The 22,911-nt window shown below is 40.9% G+C and overlaps 1 protein-coding gene and 1 long non-coding RNA gene across 3 annotated transcripts; one reads left to right on the plus strand and one right to left on the minus strand.

Moving 5' to 3' along the window:
• Positions 1-32: 32 nt before the first annotated feature.
• On the plus strand, positions 33-22,040 carry rel (REL proto-oncogene, NF-kB subunit). Of its 2 annotated transcripts, none has more exons than XM_058064288.2 (11): positions 33-152; positions 549-587; positions 1,959-2,098; positions 3,102-3,250; positions 4,929-5,020; positions 12,293-12,433; positions 14,166-14,270; positions 14,430-14,645; positions 15,356-15,421; positions 16,031-16,102; positions 20,266-22,040. In XM_058064288.2, exons 1-11 carry the CDS (start codon positions 146-148, stop codon positions 21,078-21,080), a joined length of 1,842 nt encoding a protein of 613 aa, XP_057920271.2. In that variant the 5' UTR covers positions 33-145; the 3' UTR covers positions 21,081-22,040. The 2 variants fall into 2 exon arrangements, with proteins under 2 accessions (XP_057920271.2, XP_057920272.2); XM_058064289.2 differs by having other exon boundaries at positions 16,034-16,102.
• LOC131114003 (uncharacterized) lies at positions 3,103-7,522 on the minus strand. The gene is made up of 3 exons (XR_009121556.2): positions 7,202-7,522; positions 6,542-6,683; positions 3,103-3,343 (listed from the first exon to the last, which is right to left on the minus strand). It is a non-coding gene; the product is annotated as an uncharacterized LOC131114003 (long non-coding RNA).
• Positions 22,041-22,911: the final 871 nt, after the last annotated feature.

Genomic DNA, 22,911 nt, shown 5'->3' on the forward strand with positions numbered 1-22,911 from the left:
TCCGGTGTGACTCGCAGCCTCTTGATTGGTCCAATATGACGGGGGATTTCCGCCCGGGCACTTCCTCCATAACTATTCTTGTCCGCTGTCACTCAGATCAAGCCAGAAGCTTGTGACGAGTCAAGAGTGTGTTTGCTTGGGCATCATGGATGGTGAGTACAAAGTCATTTCTTTCGCTATATAGCTGCTTCCGGTCACACACGAGAGATGTAAATTAACCTGATGGTTAGCAAGGCGGGGGGTTAGCATGTTTTCTCCAGTGCTTCCTCACACGTTACAAAAAAGGCTAAATGGAGACTACATTGTCATGAGTGTGAATGTTTGTATTTATGTGCAATATATGTACCTTGTGATTGACTTGCACAACCAAAATTAGCTGGGGTAGGCTCCAGCCTTGACACTAATGTAGAATGTATTGAAAATGCCGGATGGGTAAACTTAAAAATAAGATAAAATATTTTGTATGCTAGCTAAATTAACAATAAGACTGATGCTAATTTCCTTCAAGTTTGAGTAGATCATTCATGCTAGCTGCTCTTTTCTTGCAGATCTTCTGCCCTCCATGCTTGGGGTTGATCCACACATGAGTAAGTACGACTCCCTTGTCAAAAAACTTGTCACTTCCTGGTTTTGTTTTGATGGTAAGCAAGTGATGAGTCTTGACGTGTAGGTGACAATAAAATCATTATCTTGGGAGTGACATCATCACTCATCACAGCTTGGTCATTATCCGTTTGACATGGTTCGGACAGAAAGACGGCTAAGATGGTTTCGTACTCGCAACCCGCGTCCTCATTCTGGTCAGGGCACCTGTCATATGTCCACAACTTCCTGGTTCATTTCTAGTTCCTCACAGAGGCATCACTAGTACACACGCACAAAGACAATGGAGATCTAAACCCACATCTGGACATGGCAAACCACTAGTCCAACGTGCAGAAGCAACTAACAGTTCTCTTCTTAGTTATTAATATGCAGCTTGTTGATTTGATGAATGGAGGAAGCGGTTACACCTCAGACTGGAGCGCTATGTCGTGCGGCCTGGGGGCCATTTGTGGCTTTCGGCACCTTCTAATGATTTGATGTCATAAGAACATTGAAAAGAAGCACAAAGCTTACACATATCAGGTATGCTCTTGCATACTTCTGCTTTTCAGGATTGCACTCTGGAAAATACATCTGTGTTAAACGGACGAACCAATCAGATGATGGTTTGATCCGCGACATATATCCGAAAAGGCGGCAAAATGTTTCCCAAAGTCACAGCTGATCCCGTTTTGCCGAAAACACAAATATGTCCGCTTTCAGGGATGGCGGACAGATAAAATATTTTCCTTTTAACAAAAAACTGCTCCCTTATGTGAGACTTGAACGCATTCTAAAAGTATACAAACCGCTAAAATGAGGTAACTAAGAATACACGTAATGGGACGCAACTAAGCTAGCACAGCTAATAGAATGTGAACATTTGAGCAGGATCTTGATTTATTTGTTTGTTTTTTTTGTAAATTGAAAGCTGGATGTTAAAGCTTTATTTATCCAAATGCTACACTTGAAGTTTTTACAGAGGAAAGTTAGTGATACAGCATAACATACTGTTCTAACCAAATAAAAATGTATTTAGTACGTGCATATTGCTGGTGTAGTTCAGTTTTTCCAGGAAATAAAAAAAAAACAAAAAAAAAGGTGTGTCCCATCACTTGGATCAATTAGCTGCCTCTTTTGAATCTGTTTTTATATATTTACAACATATCTCATATCTCATGTTCATGTCTCACATAAGGACTGTGGATGATGGTCAAAATTCCTCCCAAAAAAGTGTATTTAAAAAAAAAATGAAAAAACGATTAATTAGTTGTCGATTATTTGGATAATCCATTAATCATGGATGCATAGATTAATCACCACCTTCAGGCATCCTCCTGCTGCAGCAGCTGACTGTTTCCTTTCCTTCCCAGTGGCCGAGCCAGCGATCCGGATCTTCGAGCAGCCCAAGCGGAAAGGAATGCGCTTCCGATACGAGTGTGAGGGTCGCTCGGCCGGCAGCATCCTCGGAGAGAAAAGTACGGACAACAACAGGACCTACCCCAGTCTGCAGGTGATGTTTATGTTGTGTTTGGCTTTCACTTCCATGCCTCGACTGTCTCTGCGTTAAGGGTGTGGAAAATAATCGATATTCGATGCGAATGCATCAGCTCGTTCACCGGGTATGGATGGAATTGACAGGTGAAATCTAGATTCATCGCGATGCATTTGTGGGTATCGGTAAAATCCGATTCAAGCACCGTTTTATTAATGTTCAACTTCACCCCATATGCTGTTCCCCAGGCGCAGTGAATGCACCATCATTGTTTGGTGTTTTGTATTGAATACAGACGGAAGCCGCATCGCGATGCATTTGTGGGTATCGGTAAAATCCGATTCAAGCACCGTTTTATTAATATTCAACTTCACCCCATATGCTGTTCCCCGGGCGCAGTGAATGCACCATCATTATTTGGTGTTTTGTATTGAATACAGACGGAAGCCGCATCGCGATGCATTTGTGGGTATCGGTAAAATCCGATTCAAGCGCCGTTTTATTAATGTTCAACTTCACCCCATATGCTGTTCCCCAGGCGCAGTGAATGCACCATCATTGTTTGGTGTTTTGTATTGAATACAGACGGAAGTGTGAGGCACATACAACTAGTAAAACAGCATGGACGTTCACACGCAAGTTTCTATATTTAACCCCCCCCCCCCCTTGATCAAAAACAATGATCAAGAAGTGGTGCATAGTAAAAAAAACAAAAAAAAAACAGCACTTTAGTTGAATTTACTGCCAAGTGCCAATAAGGAATAAAGCCAAATACTTTTTGTAGTACCATACTGAATTCCATTTTTTCCCTTTTGTTTATTTGCATTACGTTGAATTACATCATATCGGATTGCATTGATTTGAACTAAATGATAATCGCATCGTATCGCCAGAAAATTCCATGTATCGTTAAAGTATCGTATCGCTGGCAGTGCATGGAGATGTGTATGGAATCGTCCTCAGCGCTGAGATTCACCCCCCCCCCCCCCTACTCTGCGTGTCTTCCCTTCTCTCCCCTTAGATTCTGAATTACTGCGGCCGGGGTAAAGTGTGTGTTTATTTGGTGACAAAGAACGAGCCATACAGGCCGCATCCGCACGGCCTGGTGGGCAAGGACTGCAAAGACGGATACTACGAGGCCGAGTTCGGGCCGGATCGCAAAGTGATTGCGTGAGTTGGCCTTCGCACGTCACCTTCCGCTCACCTGATTATCGCCTTCCTCGCTTCCTCCATCAGGCGAGCATCACCAAGACTTTCACTTACCTGAAAACAAAGAGTAGTTTCTCACATACTAGACACGCTAGGAAACACACACACACACACACACACACTTGCACACTCGCACACAAAAATGAAGGCTGGCAATGTGGGAATTCCCCGAGTGACATCACTGATATTTGTGTGCGGTAGAAAGGGAAAACTGAGGTTGTGCGTGTGAGTCAGTCAGAATATTTTGACGTGTAGAATTTGCAATACGCTCCTTTTTGGTAGTAAAATACAACATTAATTAATAAATCATGCTGTTTTGCATTTGAGTGCGGCCTATGATTAGTAAAAAAAAAATGAAGCCTACAAATTCAGTGGTGTCAAACTCAAACACCGGGGGGTACATAACCCCCTTTTTTTTACATGAGCGTCGTAGTTTGTCATTAAAGTCATTGTTTGTGGTTTTTGTACAGACAGATGGGTAAACAGATAATTTGGGGCTGTTTTTAGTCGTGTACAGTTCAACGATTTAGACTTTTATTCTTTATCTTACTAAGAATAGTTGTAAATTTCAAGCTATATAATAAATTTTGGTATTTTGGACCTTTTCGGTTGTAAAATACAACATTAATTAATAAATCATGCTGTTTTGCATTTGAGTGCAGCCTAAGATTAGTAAAAAAAATGCATTTTTCATTTCAGGGGTGTCAAACTCAAACACATGGGAGGGGGGTACATTACCCCCATTTTTTTGTTTTACATGGGAGTTGGAGTTTGTCATTGTTTGTGCTTTTTGTACAGGCTGGGTAAACTTTGGGGCTGTTTTTAGTCGTGTACAGTTCAATTATTTAGACTTTTATTCTTTATCTTGCATGCTTATTAAGAATGGTTGTAAATTTCATTCTATGTAATACAATATTCTTTCCACTTTTAAAATAAAAAGTCCAGGGGAATAGTTAACTGGAGGATTTGCTAAATAACGCAGGTAGCTCTAGTTCTGCGGGCCGTACGAAATTTGGCCCTCAGGCCTGAGTTTGAAGCATATGTACTACTTCACGCATAAAAATGGCTAAATAAAGTCAAATACAAATATGAGGCATTCAGAAGAGGCATTGAAAGACGTCTGATGATATGCGATGGTTGATACTGTAATGTTCGTTGAGACACACAAGCACCAGACTTGATCGCCGGAACAACAGGCTTTTCTAAAACTCAACACTATCTGCCCCCCCACTCAACTTCCCTAGCATCAGAACACATTTACGTCTTAATGGCTTTTTTTTGGTCATTATTTTACTATATTGGGTAATATGAATGTAAAGACGACTATAGGGGTGTTATTTCATGATTTCATCTCTAGAGGGCTCTAATAATTAAAAGAAATGCATTTAGAAGTTAGCAAACTTGATTTGTGCAATTAAACGACAAAAATATTCAACTTCAAGGACTTCTACTCCACGGAAATTCACTTAGCACAGGTTTCAAACAAATGAACTGTGATAAACGAGGGACCTGTACGCCAAATATGATGCTTTTAATAGTTAGCACTGCACTTTCTACTGAATGAATTCTGGTTGCTTATTATAACATTGTGTAAAACACATCCATCTACATACTGTAGTACAGTTTGTTATGACCTCAGTTTCCAGAATCTGGGCATCCGGTGTGTGAAGAAGAAGGAGGTGAAAGATGCCATTATCGAGAGGATTAGCAGAGGGATCAACCCATTCAATGGTGAGTCCATCGCTACTCTCTTTATACACGTTTTGTCTACTCCATTCTATTCTATTCTATTGTCTATTCTAACGCTTCACTTGGCATGAATTCATATTATAGCATCACTGTGATGGTTGATATTGGCTTTTTACCAATATCCAATATTGTCCAGCACTTCTGAAGCCCCCCTAAATAATTCAATATTTTTTATTGATTTACATTTTTTCTTTTTTTGTCCAAAGTAAAGCCCGGTTACTGATTTTCTATCAGCCTGCATCACATTCCAAAAATATAGTAATTTAACGAATAAACTAGGAAAAAAAAGCAGCAAAAAAAAAAGACAAATCTGCAAAATTTTTTCAAGTATAAAGCCAAAATATTAAGAGGCAATAGTTTTAATCTCAGTCTGCACGGTGGACGAGTGTGAATGTAGGACTCACAGTCAGGAGATGGGGAAGACCTGGGTTTGATTCTCCACTTGGCATCTCTGAGTTTGCATGTTCTACCCGTGCATGCGTGGGTTTTCTCCGGGTACTCCGGTTTCCTCCCACATTCCAAAAACATGCTAGGTTAATTAGCGACTCCAAATTATCCATAGGAATGAATGTGAGTGTGAATGGTTGTTTGTCTATATGTGCCCTGTGATTGGCTGGCCACCAGTCCAGGGTGAACCCGCCTCTCAGACAGCTGGGATAGGCTCCAGCATGCCCGTGACCTGACTGAGAATAAGCAGCATATAAAATTAATGCATGGATAGTTGTAATCTAATAAGGAAAAAGTCATAATTTTCCAACAATAACACCATTTTAGTAGCATAAAGTTGAAATACTGCCTTGTCTGTGTTGTTGTCGCTGTGGTTAAAACTTCAGTGGTTCTCTCTGCTGCTAACAGGCGTTAAGCTACTTCCCCATTCTTGGTCACAGTTGCTCAATTGAGCACATGGAAGATGCCACGTGAGAGCTGGGAATGCAGGATTCATTAGAGGGGGAGGGACGGGTTGACCGAGGGGGGTTCCCCGGCTCAGAAAGATGAGGTTAAAAGCAGAGTTGGCTGCTTTTTATGAGTCTGTAAAACTAGGAACGGAATGGGTTTGGTACTAGCTTGAATTTGTGGATGTCAGACGGTTTTAGTACTGCTCATGATCCATATGAAGCTGTTTTAATCCTCACTAAACAAAAAAAAATGGCAGCCATACAGTGTCAGTCTGACATGCATCTGGCATACATACAATACATGTACATTTGTAAAGAATGGGCATTGATACACTTTGTTTACACCACATTGCGTAACTCTTACATGCAGGATACAGGATCTCTGCAGGTACACGAGGCGACTGCCACTTTAGGTATCGCAAGCTACAAAGCTAATTAGCTAGCCTCCAATTTATTTATTCTAAATTTTGAAAGAGATAAGAAGCCTCTATGCAGCGCTGAGTTGTGTCAGATGGGGGGGATAGTGGGCTGGAGCCAACCCTCCATCCCTGAATACAGATTGTACACACTGTACACAATTTAAGCGGTATTGGTTATTTCATTTTACCCATAGTGCCCCCTCCAAGACGGGAAGCAGTTTTGCCACAGATTGCTGATCGGCTCACTCTAACCGGGTCACTTCTGCTCAGAAACTTGACTGCTTCCTGCTTCAGACAGCATAACTTCCTCTCTTCCATGTCTGTGAACATCTAAAAGAAATAAGTTATAATAAATAATACAATAAAAGCAATGAGTTGAAATCCTGGGGTACAGAATAAGAATCCACAATGAGTTGATGTGTATTCACCATCAGGATTTATTGTTCCTCTAAGAACAATAACAACACTACAGTTCTCATAAGACGAGCATACTAACACTTGCTTATTTGTTGCTAGCATTATCAGTCAAACAAACATTTGAACACTAACTAAGCAGTTTTACAATAGCATTACAATAATTAATTGATGTCAATCTAGTGAGAATTTCCACATATAATGTATACTTTACACATATCTTTAGTACAATAATATCAGTAACACATATTTCAATTAGCCTGCTTAATGCTATTCATCATACATTAAGGCCTGCTAGCATTAGCCATCTCACGTGCTCAAATTCTCTACAAAACGTTTAATTAAAAAAAAAACTGTCTAGTCAGCTGTTTGCTTTAGCAACTTTATCCACTCTTTACAGATTTTTGTATAAATTATTTCTCCTTTAAACTGACCTGTGGTACAGAATAAGGAAGACAATCCACAATGGGTTGATGTGTATTTACCGTCAGGATTTATTCTTCCTCTGTTGTTTTATCGCCTACTCTATACCGCCATCTTTGCCAGCACCCCCTAGCGGACTTTACGGTATTACACCCAAACACCAACAATGGAGATTTTTATTCATCATACATTATGGCCTGCTAGCATTAGCCATCTCACGTGCTCAAATTCTCTACAAAACGTTTAATAAAAAAACACTTTCTAATCAGCTGTTTGCTTTAGCAACTTTCCCCACTCTTTACAGCTTTTTGTATAAATTATTTCTCCTTTAAACTGACCTGTGGTACAGAATAAGGAAGATAGTCCACAATGAGTTGATGTGTAGGATTTATTCTTCCTCTGTTGTTTTATCACCTACTCTATACCAGCATCGTTGCCAGCACCCCTAGTGGATGAACCTGCGGTATTACACCCAAACACAACAATGGAGATTTTTATTATTTTAGACACAAACATATTTTTAAAATAGTGGGGTGTCTGTATTTCCAACTGAATTTTATACATCAAACATGAATTAGTACTACATTTTAAACAGTTTTAAACATATTTATGCATTTTATACTGTTTAGCCATGTTAACTTATTGTAGCTTTTTTATGTACTTTACACATGAAATTGCTATAGTGCAAGTCTGTGTATATGGAGCGCCACTTTTCATTTTTCTGTTCTTCTTGAGAAATGACAAGAAGACAATTTGAGAGTGATCAACTACTTTGCCAATTGTTTTAAGGTGTATATTTTAACAATTAATTCCACCAAAACAAACAAATTGCGAACAATTAATTGTTTAAAATATAAAATGTTTTGATATGCATTTGGAGTAGTTTCTTTGCATGTAAAACTATAAACATGTGTTTTGTGTAACATTTTGGCGCTCTGGAATGGATTAAATGGATTGACATGATTTCCTAAGGAAGAATATATTTGGTTAGAGTATGCTTTGGTTAAAGTCGGACCTTCTGGAATTGATTGATGATGCTAACCAAGGTTTCATTGTATTATCTTTGTAGTTTTCGGGTCATCTCAGTAAAAGGGAAGCGAAAGAACAGAAGTTAAAGAAAGAGGTCACTTGTGTGCATAAATTCATTGATCTTTAACGTTTCTGCCAGCAGTTAAACCAAGTTAAACAAACTGTTTGCACTTGTTATGCTATCATCACGTTTTAGATGAATGAGTTTCCATCTCGTGCGAGGCAGCGCCACGGCTGAAGGTACACTTAGCTTGACACTCATTCTGGTCCCACTGCTTTCACACACGTCACAAACCAGCTTGTGTTGGGAATCAGACCTCTCAGTTGTACAGGCGCAGGCATACACACACATACGCGCACACCTCTTTCCGCTCTTTCCACTCTGCTGTGACGTTACCGAGCGTCACTGTGGTAACAAATTGTAGGCGGGGGTGACCTCCATATCGGCACAAAAGAAAGAAATTGAGAGAAAGGTAGTAGGCAGAGGCGAAAAGTTGTGTGTGTGTGGGCATATCACAGTCTCCCTGCAAAGTGTATGTGGTGATAGATCAGGGGTGGGCAAACTACGGCCCGGGGGCCGCATGCGGCTCACCAAGTGTTTGAATCCGGCCCGCCAGTTGCTTTGTAAGTATTTCAACTTTTAACATACAAGCTGGCAACATGACTTAAAGTTAGTTAAAAAAAACAACAAAAAAGTAAAATTCAATTTTGTAATTTGATGTGGTCTGATGTTTAAAGTGCTCCTGAAAAACAGGATATCCAAACATATAGCTGATAGTACACTTTTACAGATAAAATTAGACAATAATTCAATGCAAGATGTTAGAATTATTATTACTTGTAATAATAATAATTATTATTATTATAATTATCATTATAATAATAATTATTTGTCACAATATTATTTGATAGAATTAATATAATAATAATAATAATAATAATAACAATTATTATTATTATTATTATTATTTTTAAAAAGTGTGTGTGTTAATTATATTTTCTGGCCCCCCGGACAATTTTGTTAACTCAACGCGGCCCACCAGTCAAAACGTTCGCCCACCCCTGTGATAGATGGTTCTAAATGGATTACAAAATAAATAATCCATCTTTTAATAGCTAATAAAGTAATCCTTCACCACTTTACGCTTCAAATGTCGCAGCTTCACCCTTTAAAGTTTTTTAAAAAATAAGCAAACAAATGTCATTGTGTCATGGTTGAATACAGCCTATTATTACAAAAAATATATATATACATATTTAAGCACATTTTACCTTATTTTGTCTAAACCAAGCATTTTCAAGCAGTAAAACTAAGAGTGAAATACAAATGTAATGCTTTCAGAAGACTCATTCAAAGACGTGATGATATGTGGTTTTCGACACTGGTCACTAGGTGTCAGTAATGTTACTGTAATGTTGGTTGAGACACACAAGCACCAGACTTGATGGACGTGGACAACAGGCTTTTATTGAATGATCTCACAACAGGCACAAAGATCCCTAACGTGGGCTACTCTTGTGGGCGTAATCCCAAAGACAAGCAAGCTCTGTCACTTCCTGTCCACCCACCACTCAGCTCCACGACACATTTACACAGCGAGACGCACAAGCATGAGTGTTATTTTTCTTATATGTTTATGAGCTGGGAGCTCAACCTGGTTCTGATTTCTAATGTAGGTCAGCTCGAGCTTCCGCTCGTCGACAGTTCATTGTTGTTTTGGCCTCAAAGTCAATACATCCTGTTAGCATCCTCATTGTGTTTTAGTCACCTTTCCTGTGTTTATAGTTACAATGCATTGCACAGCAGCAAGAGTACAGAATCAGTTAAGCAGTACAAAATACAAAAAAATAAACAATATAAACAACCCAAGTATTAACACATCGACAATTTTACCCAGAGTTGTATACAAATACAGTTTGCAGATAATATGAAATGAGCTGAAATATATAACCAGTTCATACACTATGATATCTTGCTAGTGAGTTAATATGAGGCATTATAGAAATACTTGGTAATGGTTTTATTTCATTTGAACATGCATTACAATTACAATTGAGTGCATCCCATAATCAGTTCCCAGTTCCACATGTCCAAAAGGAGTAGGAAGAAGCAAAGCTTATTAAATCCTACCCCTCCATCTGGCACTTTTACAATCAGTAACTGTTACATTTGTTCACTTCCTGCTTTCCATAATACAGTTTAGGTTGTTTTTTTAACTTTACTTCGTACTTATTCATTTATTTCCACATTTTGATTTTATTTCCCATATTTTAACTTTTTCGGCAACCCAATTTTCCTAAAATTATTAAATTTATTTTTTCTACGACTTTTTGGTTTCAACTTTGCTACTAATTTTTCTTCAACATTTGTTCACTTCCTGCTTTCCTAATATAGTTTAAGGGTTTTTTTTTTTTTTATTTTTTTTTTTTCGTCCTGTACCAAAGTACGAGGTGATATGACAATACAATGACATAATGGGTACCATAGTAACTGTCAATATAATATACTTCACTTAGAACTTAATATATTGCACTTTCAACATGTTTCCGCATTGAAACGCTGGAAGTGTCCATGTCATCAAAAATAGTAAAAAAAAACAAAAAAAAAACAACACTGAAAGTACTTCCTCGTAATCATAAAATAATTTTGTCATCTGCCAGTGTAACAAGTATAAAATACGAGTGAAATGAAGTTGTGATTATAAAAATGTCCACCAGCGAGTTTTCTGAACCGCTGCCATTTTGGCTAAAAACCAAAACACAACCTTGCACGCACAGCAAAAACAAAAATAAATATATATATATACAGTACACCAATGACACAATAGTACCGTTCACTGATATTGCAGTGTGATGAGTATGATATAACACACATAACTACTGGTATGTTGTTTGACTGGCAGTGCAGGGAAGACGTCCCTGCAAGATGCAAGACAAGTGAAGACAAGCCTTGAAATTTGGCATGAAAATTATTATTATTATTTTTATTTAAAAAAATACAGATTTACTTACTGATACCCTGGCACACATTTCTTATAGTAGAAGATCTTTCACATGTTCAAGGATGCCATCTTTATCCCTTATGATGGTCATGGCAGTGGAGCGGCTAGACATGGCCAATGTTGGTCGCCATTTTTCCGCTTTGTGTGTTTTGCACCTTCTTATTTATCTGATCTGCTTTTAGCATATCAACACCCCCCCCCCCACCCCCCCTTGCGGACCCTGCGGTCCTCTGGCACTGGCCTTTTAACAATACCAAAACCCAGAACGAAAACCCACGGTGAGGCAGCGTTTAGCCCCTATGGCTAAAAAAAAAAAGATTTTTATTTTTTATTTTTTGTGCTTAGTCTTTAGCTTTTAACGCCAGTATTTCCTCAGGGGGGGGTCCTCCACACTGGGGGCTGTGTCGGGTCTGCAATCCTTGGGTCCCTTCGCCCCGGTCGGCTGGGGGTTCCTCCCTTTTAATGTGGGGGTCCGCCCGTCTGTCGGAGTCAGGGGGCCCGGGTGCTGGTCCCCCGATGGCACGGCCTGCGGCTCCTCCCAGTGTGGACGGCCCCCAAAGGTGGCGTTTCCTTGATCCTCAGTGCCATGTAATGTCTCCCTCCTGTGTGTGATTGTGTGTGTGTCTGTGTGTGTGTGGGTGTGTGAGTCTAGTATAGAGGGTGGGAGGGGCTTTCTTTTGTTTCTTTGTTTATTCTTTTTAATTGTGGTAATTGTTTTTAATTCTGTAAGCACTTTGTGTTGCATGTCTTTGCAGGAAAAGTGCTCTACAAATAAAGTTGGTTTTATTATGATATTGAATTTGCTGGCTTTCCTTTTCTATGGCGCACTGCCATTAGAAGAGTATGCTGATAGGAAAAAATGTGGTCTATACCCTCAAAACTGAAGTTGTTCCATTCATCCATGCATCATGCATCCTTTTTCTATGCCGCTTTTCCTCACTCGGGTTGGGGGAGAGGCTGGTCGCCAGCCCGTAACTGAAGTTATTTGACTAAATACATACATGTATGCCGCCATGTTTGTTTTCTTTCTGATAATGCCAACCCTCTGTGTATTTGTGTGTGTGACCTCAGTGCCGCGAGAGCAGCTGCTGCAGACAGACGAGTATGACCTCAACGTGGTCCGCTTGTGTATACAGGTTTTCCTGCAGGATGAGACCAGCCACTACACCCGAGCACTGAACCCCGTGGTCAGCAACCCCATCTATGACAACAGTGAGTGACTTTTTTTTTTTTTTGTGGATCAATTTATGCATATGCTTTTATGAAACGGACACTTATTATAGAAAATAATACTGAAGTAAATATTCACTGTCTGTCATAAAACCTTTAATAACTATACAGGTCATGTTTGAGGTCACATTTTAACCACTCGAAATATGAACTGGGCTGCACGGTGGTCGAGTGGTTAGCATGCAGAGACCTCACAGCTAGGAGACCAGGGTTCAATTCCACCCTTGACTGGTTTTTGCGTGGTTTTTCTCCTCCCACATTCCAAAAACATGCTAGGTTAATTAGCAACTCCAAATTGTCCATAGGTATGAATGTGAGTGTGAATGGTTGTTTGTCTATATGTGCCCTGTGATTGGCTGGCCACCAGTCCAGGGTGTACCCCGCCTCTCGCCCGAAGACACCTGGGATAGGCTCCAGCACACCTCGCAACCCTTGTGAGGATAAGTGGTAGAAAATGAATGAATGAATGAATATTTGAAAAAGGTGGGCTGCATGGTGGTCAGGTGGTTAGTGCGCATGCCTCACAGCTAGGACACCAGGGTTCAATTCCACCCTCGGCCATCTCTGTGTGGAGTTTGCATGTTCTCCCCGTGCACACGTGGGTTTTCTCCGGGTACTCCGGTTTCCTCCCACATTCCAAAAACATGCTAGGTTAATTGTCGACTCCTAATTGTCCATAGGTATGAATGTGAGTGTGAATGGTTGTTTGTCTATATGTGCCCTGTGATTGGCTGGCCACCAGTCCAGGGTGTACCCCGCCTCTCGACTACTGGGATAGGCTCCAGCACCCCCACAACAGTATCACTTGGATACTATGAACATCCAGCAGCAACACAACATTTTGGCATGACTACTATTTTGATGAAAAATATACTGAACCAGGGCTGCACAGTGGACGGGTGGTTAGCACACAGGCTTCACAGCTAGGAGACCCAAGTTCAATTCCATTCTCTGCCATCTCTGTGTGGAGTTTGCATGTTCTCCCTGTTCATGCGTGGGTTTTCTCCGGGTACTCCGGTTTCCTCCCACATTCCAAAATCATGGAATTGAACCCTTGTTTCCTAGCTGTGAGGTCTGCGTGCTAACCACTCATCCGCCGTGCAGCCGTGGTGCATACTTTTTGCACTATTTCAGCCAAATAAGCAAGTGCGGTTGCACACTGTCTGTGGTTTTAGATGGATGAACAAACACGTTCGTTACCTCTTTTGGTTTGATGCCGCTGGCCAATCACGGAACGTAGGCACCGGAAGTTAAAACAGGATGGAGGTATTTTTCATTTCCCTCATCATCCATGAAAGCAGACCTATTAGATTTGTTTTATTAGCAAAACAGGATATTCATGTCCAGCCAGTGCCTAATTAATTAGTCAATTAACTGAAACCGCTTCAGCTTCATCCATCAGGAACCTGAAAAACACACAACTACTACATCGGTAACCACAAGAATGACAATGTACGCGTCTCGACACGGTTGCAGGTGCTTCATCGGGCGGTCGTCTCACACACACACATTGAGAAAGGGGAAGTCGCATATACATACACACGCTAACCCTCAAACACACCGTTACCATGGAGCACTTCCTCTTCTCACATCAGACATGTGACCGAATGTGATGAGGCATCAAGTGGAAACCAAAGTCCATAAGCGTGTTCGTAACAACGTGAAACGACATGTCACATGACCCATATGCTGTGCTGCATGTTTGAAATGTCAGGGGCTTCGAAAACGGCAGAGCTGAAGATCTGTCGGGTGAACAGCAACAGCGGCTCAGTGAAGGGAGGAGACGAGATCTTCCTGCTTTGTGATAAAGTACAAAAAGGTACAACATGGATGTCAGATACTTTGGAATAACATGATCATGTCCGTCTTTCTTCTATGTTGTCTTCTTCATCCAGCTCATTCATTCGTTCATTTCTTGTCCTCCATCTCTTTGCATGCTCATGGCCTTTTTCTCGTCCCATCGCCGTCTTTCCTTCAGATGACATCGAGGTACGATTTTTCTCCGATGGCTGGGAGGCCAAAGGCTCATTCTCCCAAGCCGATGTTCATCGCCAAGTGGCCGTCGTGTTTAAGACGCCGCCTTTCTATAACACCTCGATAACGGAGACGGTCACGGTGCAAATGCAGCTGCGCCGACCGTCTGATCAGGAGGTCAGCGAACCTCTGGATTTCCGATATCTCCCTGATGACAAAGGTAGGCATTGGCAATGGGAATGTTTGAAGAAGAAGCCACTACCGTTGTACAGTAGATCCTCGGGTTACCTTCAAGGACCACCAGCAAAATGGTAAAAAAAAAAAATAAAAAACACAAAAAAACGAGTAATCGTTCTTCTCAACATTTGCAATAAAAATGACTGTTAAGATTATTAGATTCCCCTTCTCTCTTCAGTTGTCATCGTCTAGATATGCCTCGCATATTTATTAGACTCATTTCAAGTGTAAAATGTATAACTGCTCACGACTCGTGAGTCATAATGTAAGACAGGGTTGTCCAAAGTGCGGCACAGGGGCCTGAGGCAGCCCACAGCTGTTTTTTATTATTAGCCTTCAGTACATTGTAAAAATATAAAGTAACAAGCACCAAATGCAAAAATGGATTTAACAAAAATAAAGTTGAAATCTTACGAATTAAGCCGTGATCTAACGAGAAAATAATATTACATAATATAATTTTTTTTTTTCAGAAAATAATTTTACAAGAATAACGTTGCAATATTCATTCATTCAGTCATTTTCTACTGTCTTTGGCAACCTGAAAAAATGTTATTAGCATAGCATAAAAACATAAACATATAAATACTATGGGACATGTATTGTGTACATTTTACCTGTATTATCATGTATTTATAATGTATTACCAAGTTATGGTGTATTATTTTTTTATTGTGTTTTATTTTTTTTTAGACCCTTACGGCTATAATAGAAAAAAGCGCAGTCGAGAGAACTTAATGAAGATGACGGGATTGTCAGGTAAGATTTACTTCCTGTCATAAGTTTACATACGCTCATCATGGTAATTCATGACATGCAGTATCAAAATTGGGCCCATAATGATTTATTTGAAGGGATAGAATGATAATACAATAACAAAAATATTTTTTCAAACAAGAAGTTTTGATTTATTTAGAATTTTATCTCAATTATACATACAGGTTAGAATATACAGTATAAATACACCCCAAATTATACTTGATTAAATATTGCTTAGGAAGATTCATCTTGACCAGACATTTTTGTAGCACATGAACTAAGCCGCTAGCACAATTCCAGCTTGATATTTGATCCATCATGACTTCTTCCAGAGGAATAAGCTGACTTGTTTGGACCATCCTGTGTGATCTAAATCCAATTGAGAACATTTGATTCGCCACCTAAAGATCCAAGAGTGCAAAATGTGAATTCTTGCAACGTTTCAACTTGAGTTTTATCAGGAGTTTAATAACGTTCAATCTAGGGAAAATAAATCCTTATGAGTCTAAACCATAAACTAAGATGAGTCTATGTAAACGTTGGAGCGGGACTGTATGTTTGCATGTAATAGTAGCTCAATAACATAAAGGTGCTTTCTGCATTTTTCAGCAGTTCCATTTTCTGGTTTGGCGATGAGCAGGCAAAGGGCCGTGCCACATAACAGGACCAACATGCAGAAAGGTAAAAAAAATAATAATAATAATTGTATGGTATGTATTGGTATTTTTTGCTTTCCTAATATAGTTTAAGTTTTTTTGGTTTGTTTGTTTTTTTATCACATTCCGAAGTAGGAGGTGATATGAGCATCCAATGCCATAATGGGTACCATAGTAAGTGTCAATATAGTGATATATATAGCACATCATGACTGGTTCAAGACTCTTCATCCTTGTATTTAGCAAATTTATTTTATTTATTAATTTATTTTATTAATTTTTATTAATTTTTTTTTTGTTTTTAATTTTTTTTTTACATTTTTTTATTTTTTGTCCCATACCAAAGTAGGAGGTGATATGAGCATCCAATGCCATAATGGGTACCATAGTAAGTGTCAATATAATGATATATATAGCACATCATGACTGGTTCAAGACTCTTCATCCTTGTATTTAGCAAATTTATTTTATTTAGGGCTCGAGCACTGACCAGTGCGAAAGCCCTATTGTAATCGTTCCGTTTTTTATTCTGACGAAAGGACGGCCATTTTGAGGGCCTTAACATGCCCGAAAACTCACCAAATTTTGCAAGCGCGTCAGGTCTGGCGAAAATTTCGATCTGGTGGGGGTCCCGAAAACAATGTTCCAAAATTGACTCTCTAGCGCCACCTTTAATTTTTGAAAAAATTGGCCCCCGCCACCAGTTTCACCTATCGTCACGAAACTTGGTGGAGACGTCTATCGTGACAGGACGGACCAAAAAGTCTCAAGAACCCATATTGGAAAACGAACAGGAAGTCGGCCATTTTGGATGGCGGCGGCCTTTTTCGTGCCAGAAGTTGGGGTCGTATCTCGACGAACTCCTCCTAGGGGGTTTGACCAAATGAGTCCGTTGTTGCATCAACGGACACTAGACGGATGGCCGACGTTAAATTGCGAAGGATTTTGGGATATTCCATACGATGTGGGCGTGGCACGCCCCCAAATTTTGCCCATTTTCATATGTCCGGGCCTTGCACGCTGAGCGTAACTGTAGACGTGAATAACTTGGCTCCACGTGGTCAGATCTTCATCATACTTGGTACATGTGATCATGGCCCCGCCCCGAAGGTCCCCGTAGGTCACTTCCTGATTTCGTCGCAGCGCCACCTATTGGCGACAGGCTAAAGGCGTGTCATCTACATGAGGCCTTTTCTGCCAGGAGATTCATCAGATGAACATCGGGGTCACAAGGTCACTGCCTGACAGCCTGGTGAAGCCTGTTGATGGACCATGATGCAGGAAAAGCGCACGTGGTGGGCGTGGCCTGGCGGCGAATGCTCTGGCCTCGCCATTTACATAGAAAAGGTCATCATTCGCCCGCAAAAGGTCGCATGGGCTTGAAAACTCATAGGGGGGGTCAGAATCCAGGCCTGAGCGGCCTGGTGTGGCCCCCATATGAAACCAAGCCAAATTGACTCACTAGCGCCACCTAGAAGTTTTAAAATAATTATCCCTCGCCTCCCGTTGCACGTATCGGCATGATTTTCGGAGGAGACATCACTCGTGACAGGACGCACAAAAAAGTCTCAATAACCCATGTTCTAAAACCAACAGGAAGTCGGCCATTTTAGGTGGCGGCGGCCATTTGGGGGCGGATGTATGGGTCGTATCTTGACGAACTCCTCCTAGGGGGTTTGACCGAATGAGTCCGTTGTTGCATCAACGGACACTAGACGGATGGCCCACGTTAAATTGCGAAGGATTTTGGGCCGCTCCATAGGATGTGGGCGTGGCACGCCACCAAACTTTGACCATTTCATATCTGGCCCTGCCTGGTGTCTGGCCTTGCCTTGAAGCAATGTACATCAAAGTCAATACACAGTTTGACTGACAGACTGATGAAGTCAGTTGATGGACTATGATGTGTGTAAAGCACATGTGGGGGGCGTGGCCACGGCGAATGGTCAGCCTTCGCCATTGACCATCAAAAGGTCATCATTTGCCTGCAGAAGGTCACAGGCTGCTGAAATCTTAAACGTGAGGCCTTAATCCAGGCCTGAGCGCCCTGGTGGTGCTCCCATGTGACACCAATCTAAATTGACACACTAGCGCCACCTAGAACTTTCAATTCATTATCCCTCGCCACCCGTTACACGTATCACTATGATTTTCGGTGGAGACGTCTATCATGACAGGACGCACCTAATGCTCCAGAAGCCATGTTCTAAACACAGCGCCACCAACTGGTGGAAATGTATATCTGCCGTAACTTCCTGATTCATGGTCAGATTGTCTTGACATTTTTTTTGGTGTGTTGGGTCAATCTCTGGTCTGTTATACTGTGTGTACATAGACTCTATAGCGCCACCAACTGGTGGAAATGTATATAGCCGTAACTTCCTTCCACATGGTCGGATCAAGCCCAAAATTTTTCTGGTGGTTTGGGGTACCCTCTGGTCTATGACTGTGTGTGTACATAGACTGTATAGCGCCACCAACTGGTGGAAATGTATATAGCCGTAACTTACTTCCACATGGTCGGAACAGGCCCAAATTTTTTCTGGTGGTCTGGGGTACCCTCTGGTCTATGACTGTGTGTGTACATACGCTATAGCGCCACCAACTGGTGGAAATGTATATCTGCCGTAACTTCCTTACGCACGGTCGGATCGGCCCCTAATTTTTTCTGTTGGTTCGGGGTACCCTCCGGTCCGTTACCGTGTGGGCCAACCACTCTATAGCGCCACCCACAGGCGGAAACGTATATCCGCCGCAAGGACCTACCGCGTGGTCCGATCGTCGTGAATTTTTTTATGGCGGTTCGCGGTGTCGGACGGGACGTGACCGCGCACCCGCCTCGCCGCCGCTGTCGCCCCCTCCTGGCGGAAAATTGCAAGTGCCGTGACTCCCTTACCGCTTATCCGCTCGCCGCGGTTTTTCGTACGGCGCGTCCGCGCGCCCGTCCGGTCGCGCGCGCGACCCCGACCCGCGCGTACCCCCGACCCGCGCGTACCCCCGAGCGCATCGGGGTGCTCGAGCCCGCTCATCACTGCTTGCAGTTTTAATTATTAATTTATTTTATTACTTTTTATTAATTTTTTTTTGTTTTTAAATTTTTTTTTACATTTTTTTATTTTTTGTCCCATACCAAAGTAGGAGGTGATATGAGCATCCAATGCCATAATGGGTACCATAGTAAGTGTCAATATAGTGATATATATAGCACATCATGACTGGTTCAAGACTCTTCATCCTTGTATTTAGCAAACATCAACTGCTTGTATTGTTTCTTGAATTGGCTCATCGTTGTGCATTGTTTGATTTCCTTACTCAATCCATTCCATAGTTTGATTCCGCATACTGAAATGCTATGGCTTTTTAACGTATAGTCCTAGCATAGAAGTGTTTCAAATGTAGTTCTTCCCTGAGATCATATTTCTCCTATAGAGAAGTATTCAATGACATTTTTAGCTAATTTGTTATTTTTTTTAATGAAATAATTGCATTATTTTAGCTGTTTGAAGATGAACTATATCAGCAAGTTGAAGTATTTGTGATTTTACAAATAAGGAGTTAGTATGTTCTCTGTTGGCGGCATTATGAATTATCCTTACTGGCCTTTTTTGCAGTACATTTAGCCAGTGAAGATTGCTTTAATAGTTATTATCCCATATTTCCACACAATGAGTAAGATACGGTCGAACCAGAGAGCAATAGTGTGGAGTGATTTCTGATTGAGAACAAATTTTTGCCACAAAAGCTGGCAAAAAAGTATGATGAAGAAGTGGTGCATAGTAAAAACGACAAACAGTACTTTAGTTGAATTTACTGCCTATAAGGAATAAAGCCAAATCCTTTTTGTAGGACCATACTGAATTCAAATTTTTTCCATTTTGCTTATTGTCATCATGTTGAATTGCATATTGCAAGAAATTGCACCATATCGGATTGCATTGATTTGAACTAAATGATTATTGCATCGTATCGCCAGAAAATTCCATGTATCGTTAAAGTATCGTATCGCTGGCAGTGCATCGAGATGTGTCTCAATGCTGAGATTCACACCACTAATGTGTATGTATATGTGAATATACAGTATTTGTGTGTATATACTGTATTTTATGGGTATAGAAAAGTACTTCATGGTAGTTATGGATTGTGGATTGTGATGCAAACACACTAAAAGTCATGTTTTATGTTTTCCAGACAACATGTACCTGAGGCAGCCTTCACCTTCAATGCAGCAACCGACTGTCTTCAACCAACCGTACCACGCAAACGTTCCGGTCAACCATTCCTGGACAAATCCCAATGCGGTAATCCCGATGGATACCGTCAGCATCAATGCTTCTAACGCCATGACCAAGCTGTCCCATCCCAAGAATAATCAGTTACAGCATCAAAACCGTGCCTCTGGTTACTCCTGTGAAAGCGATGGACTCCCTCAGCTTTCCATGAGGGACCTGCAGTGCTTGGATGCGGCTGGGATGAGCCAGCCCGAGTCCCACTCGCTCCTCTACTTGCATCACCAGAGGGAAGAACGGGCCTCTGATCACGCGGGCCAGAACCACCTCGGGAGCCAGAACCAGGGTCTCCAATCTCGTTGGAACAATTTTAGCACCGTTAATCCCATTCAGAAGCCCTTTGACTGCTCCGTATCCGTCGGAGAAGGCAGAGCTCTGGGAATAGGATCGTTCCCGCTTTTGGAAGGGATGGAAAAGAATGAATTTTTAAAGGGCCAAGTCAGGGGAGGGTGTCAGATCGGATTCCCGCTCAAGCAGGAGCCCCAGATTCCGATAGGACAAGAGTCCAACGTACCTGTCATGACATTCCCAGGAGAAAACCATGGAAACACTTACACCAACCTGCTTCCTCGTTGTTTGGGAAATGGCATGAATGTGTCAAGGCAAGACGCTGGCGGAAAAACTCAGCCTTCCGAGACTCACTTTGCAACTGTGGCGGACTGGTTAAGAGCCGAGACGGTCAATCCATGTAGTCAAAGCAGTAACTACAAGGAATGACATCCTAGGAGTTCCTGTTTGATCCCAGAAGAGAAACATTCCTCATTGTTCCGGTCCCAGCTTGAGTGGATTCAACCAGTTGGAGAACCAGATCAAGGATGTAGTCCATGAGTCAAACTCAGGTCTGCAGGACAAATCCGTCATTGGACACGTGGGACTGTTTGGAAAATAGCGTTGAGTGGGCCCACAAACAATTCTTCCGGCATCAACTACTCCTGAAAGCCGCAGTATTACTGTTACAACCATTCTTACCAAGGGTACCAGACGGGTACCAGATCCAGACCAAAATACTACTTGTGTCCACTTTGGTCTGCAACATAAAATCAGCTCGGAGTTTCGGTTCCCTGTGCGATTGACTATGACACCCCTTTCGTTTCGCTTGTCCTGGAGCCTATTCCAGCCGTCTTCGGGCGATAGCTCGCTCGGGAATTGACAAGGTACTAAAATTCCCATTGAGGAAATTTGAGGAAGCATACAAGAGTTGTGAATTTCCTTAGTAAATGACTATGTCACATCAGTGATCATGTCTTATTCTTTCATGTTTTCTAACAAATGTTTGATTTATACGCTTGTAAATATGATTATTGCATCATTCATTGCTTCATTGATATGTTTAAGGACAATTGTTAACTACTGTACTTTTGTTTTGATGGATTTTTGCTGCCGAATGCCGTTTGAATAAACGTAGTTGGTCCAGTAGCTTGTCATTTCCTGGCTTTGGATGCACATGATGGTAATGGTAATGGTAATGGTAATGGTAATGGTTTTATTTCATTTGAACATGCATCACATTACAATTGAATGCATCCCATAATCAGTTCCCAGTTCCACATGTCCAAACAAAAGGAGTAGGTAGAAACAAAGCTTATTAAATCCTACCCCTCCATCTGGTACTTTTACAATCAGTAACTGTTACATTTGTTCACTTCCTGCTTTCCATAATACAGTTTTTTTTTAAAAACTTTACTTCATACTTATTCATTTATTTCCACATTTTAATTTTATTTCCCATATTTTAACTTTTTCGGCAACCCAATTTTTCTCGGTAAAATTACTGCTGATGTTTCCCATATTTGCTGTTTTTTGTTGTGGGCTGCATTGCCCCCCCCCCCGATCTAGGCAATAATAAAACACACATCGTGGGTAGTTTTCAGCATCCCATAATCAGTTCCCAGTTCCACATGTCCAAAAGGAGTAGGAAGAAGCAAAGCTTATTAAATCCTACCCCTCCATCTGGTACTTTTACAATCAGTAACTGTTACATTTGTTCACTTCCTGCTTTCCTAATATAGTTTAAGTTGTTGATTTTTTTAACTTTATTTTATTTTTAATTTTTTTTATTGTTTTATTTTTTTAAATTTTTTACATTTTTTAAATTTTTTTACATTTTTTAAATTTTTTATTATTTTTATTATTTTTTTTAAACAGCGTGTCAGCCGTCTGCGTTGAAAACCCTTGTTTGTCAGATACACAGTGCCCTCCAGAAGTACCGGAACAGTAAATACCCGTGTAGACTGCATTTAGAGGTGAAAACAACAACAAAAGATAAGCCGTCAATGGATGAAAAATGAATCATTCCATAAAAGAGAAGTTTTTGAGAGTCATCAGTGTACTTTTTGGCAAATTCCAGCCTGGCCTTCCTGTTCTTCTTGCTAATGACCAGTTTGCATCATCTGCTGAAGTCGTTGTACTTTTTCTTCATGGAGTCTTCTGAGTTGATAGTGATACTTCCACTCCTGCCCTCTGCCGGTTGTTGTTGTTGTCACTAACGGTTTTTTTTTTTCGGTCAGGGGTCTTGAAATGCTGGCTTTTCAACTGAATTAAAAAGCAG

Source organism: Doryrhamphus excisus, linkage group LG10 (assembly GCF_037039965.1).
Source record: "Doryrhamphus excisus strain RoL-2023G ecotype Guam linkage group LG10, RoL_Dexc_Guam_v1.1, whole genome shotgun sequence".
NCBI lineage: Eukaryota > Metazoa > Chordata > Actinopteri > Syngnathiformes > Syngnathidae > Doryrhamphus > Doryrhamphus excisus.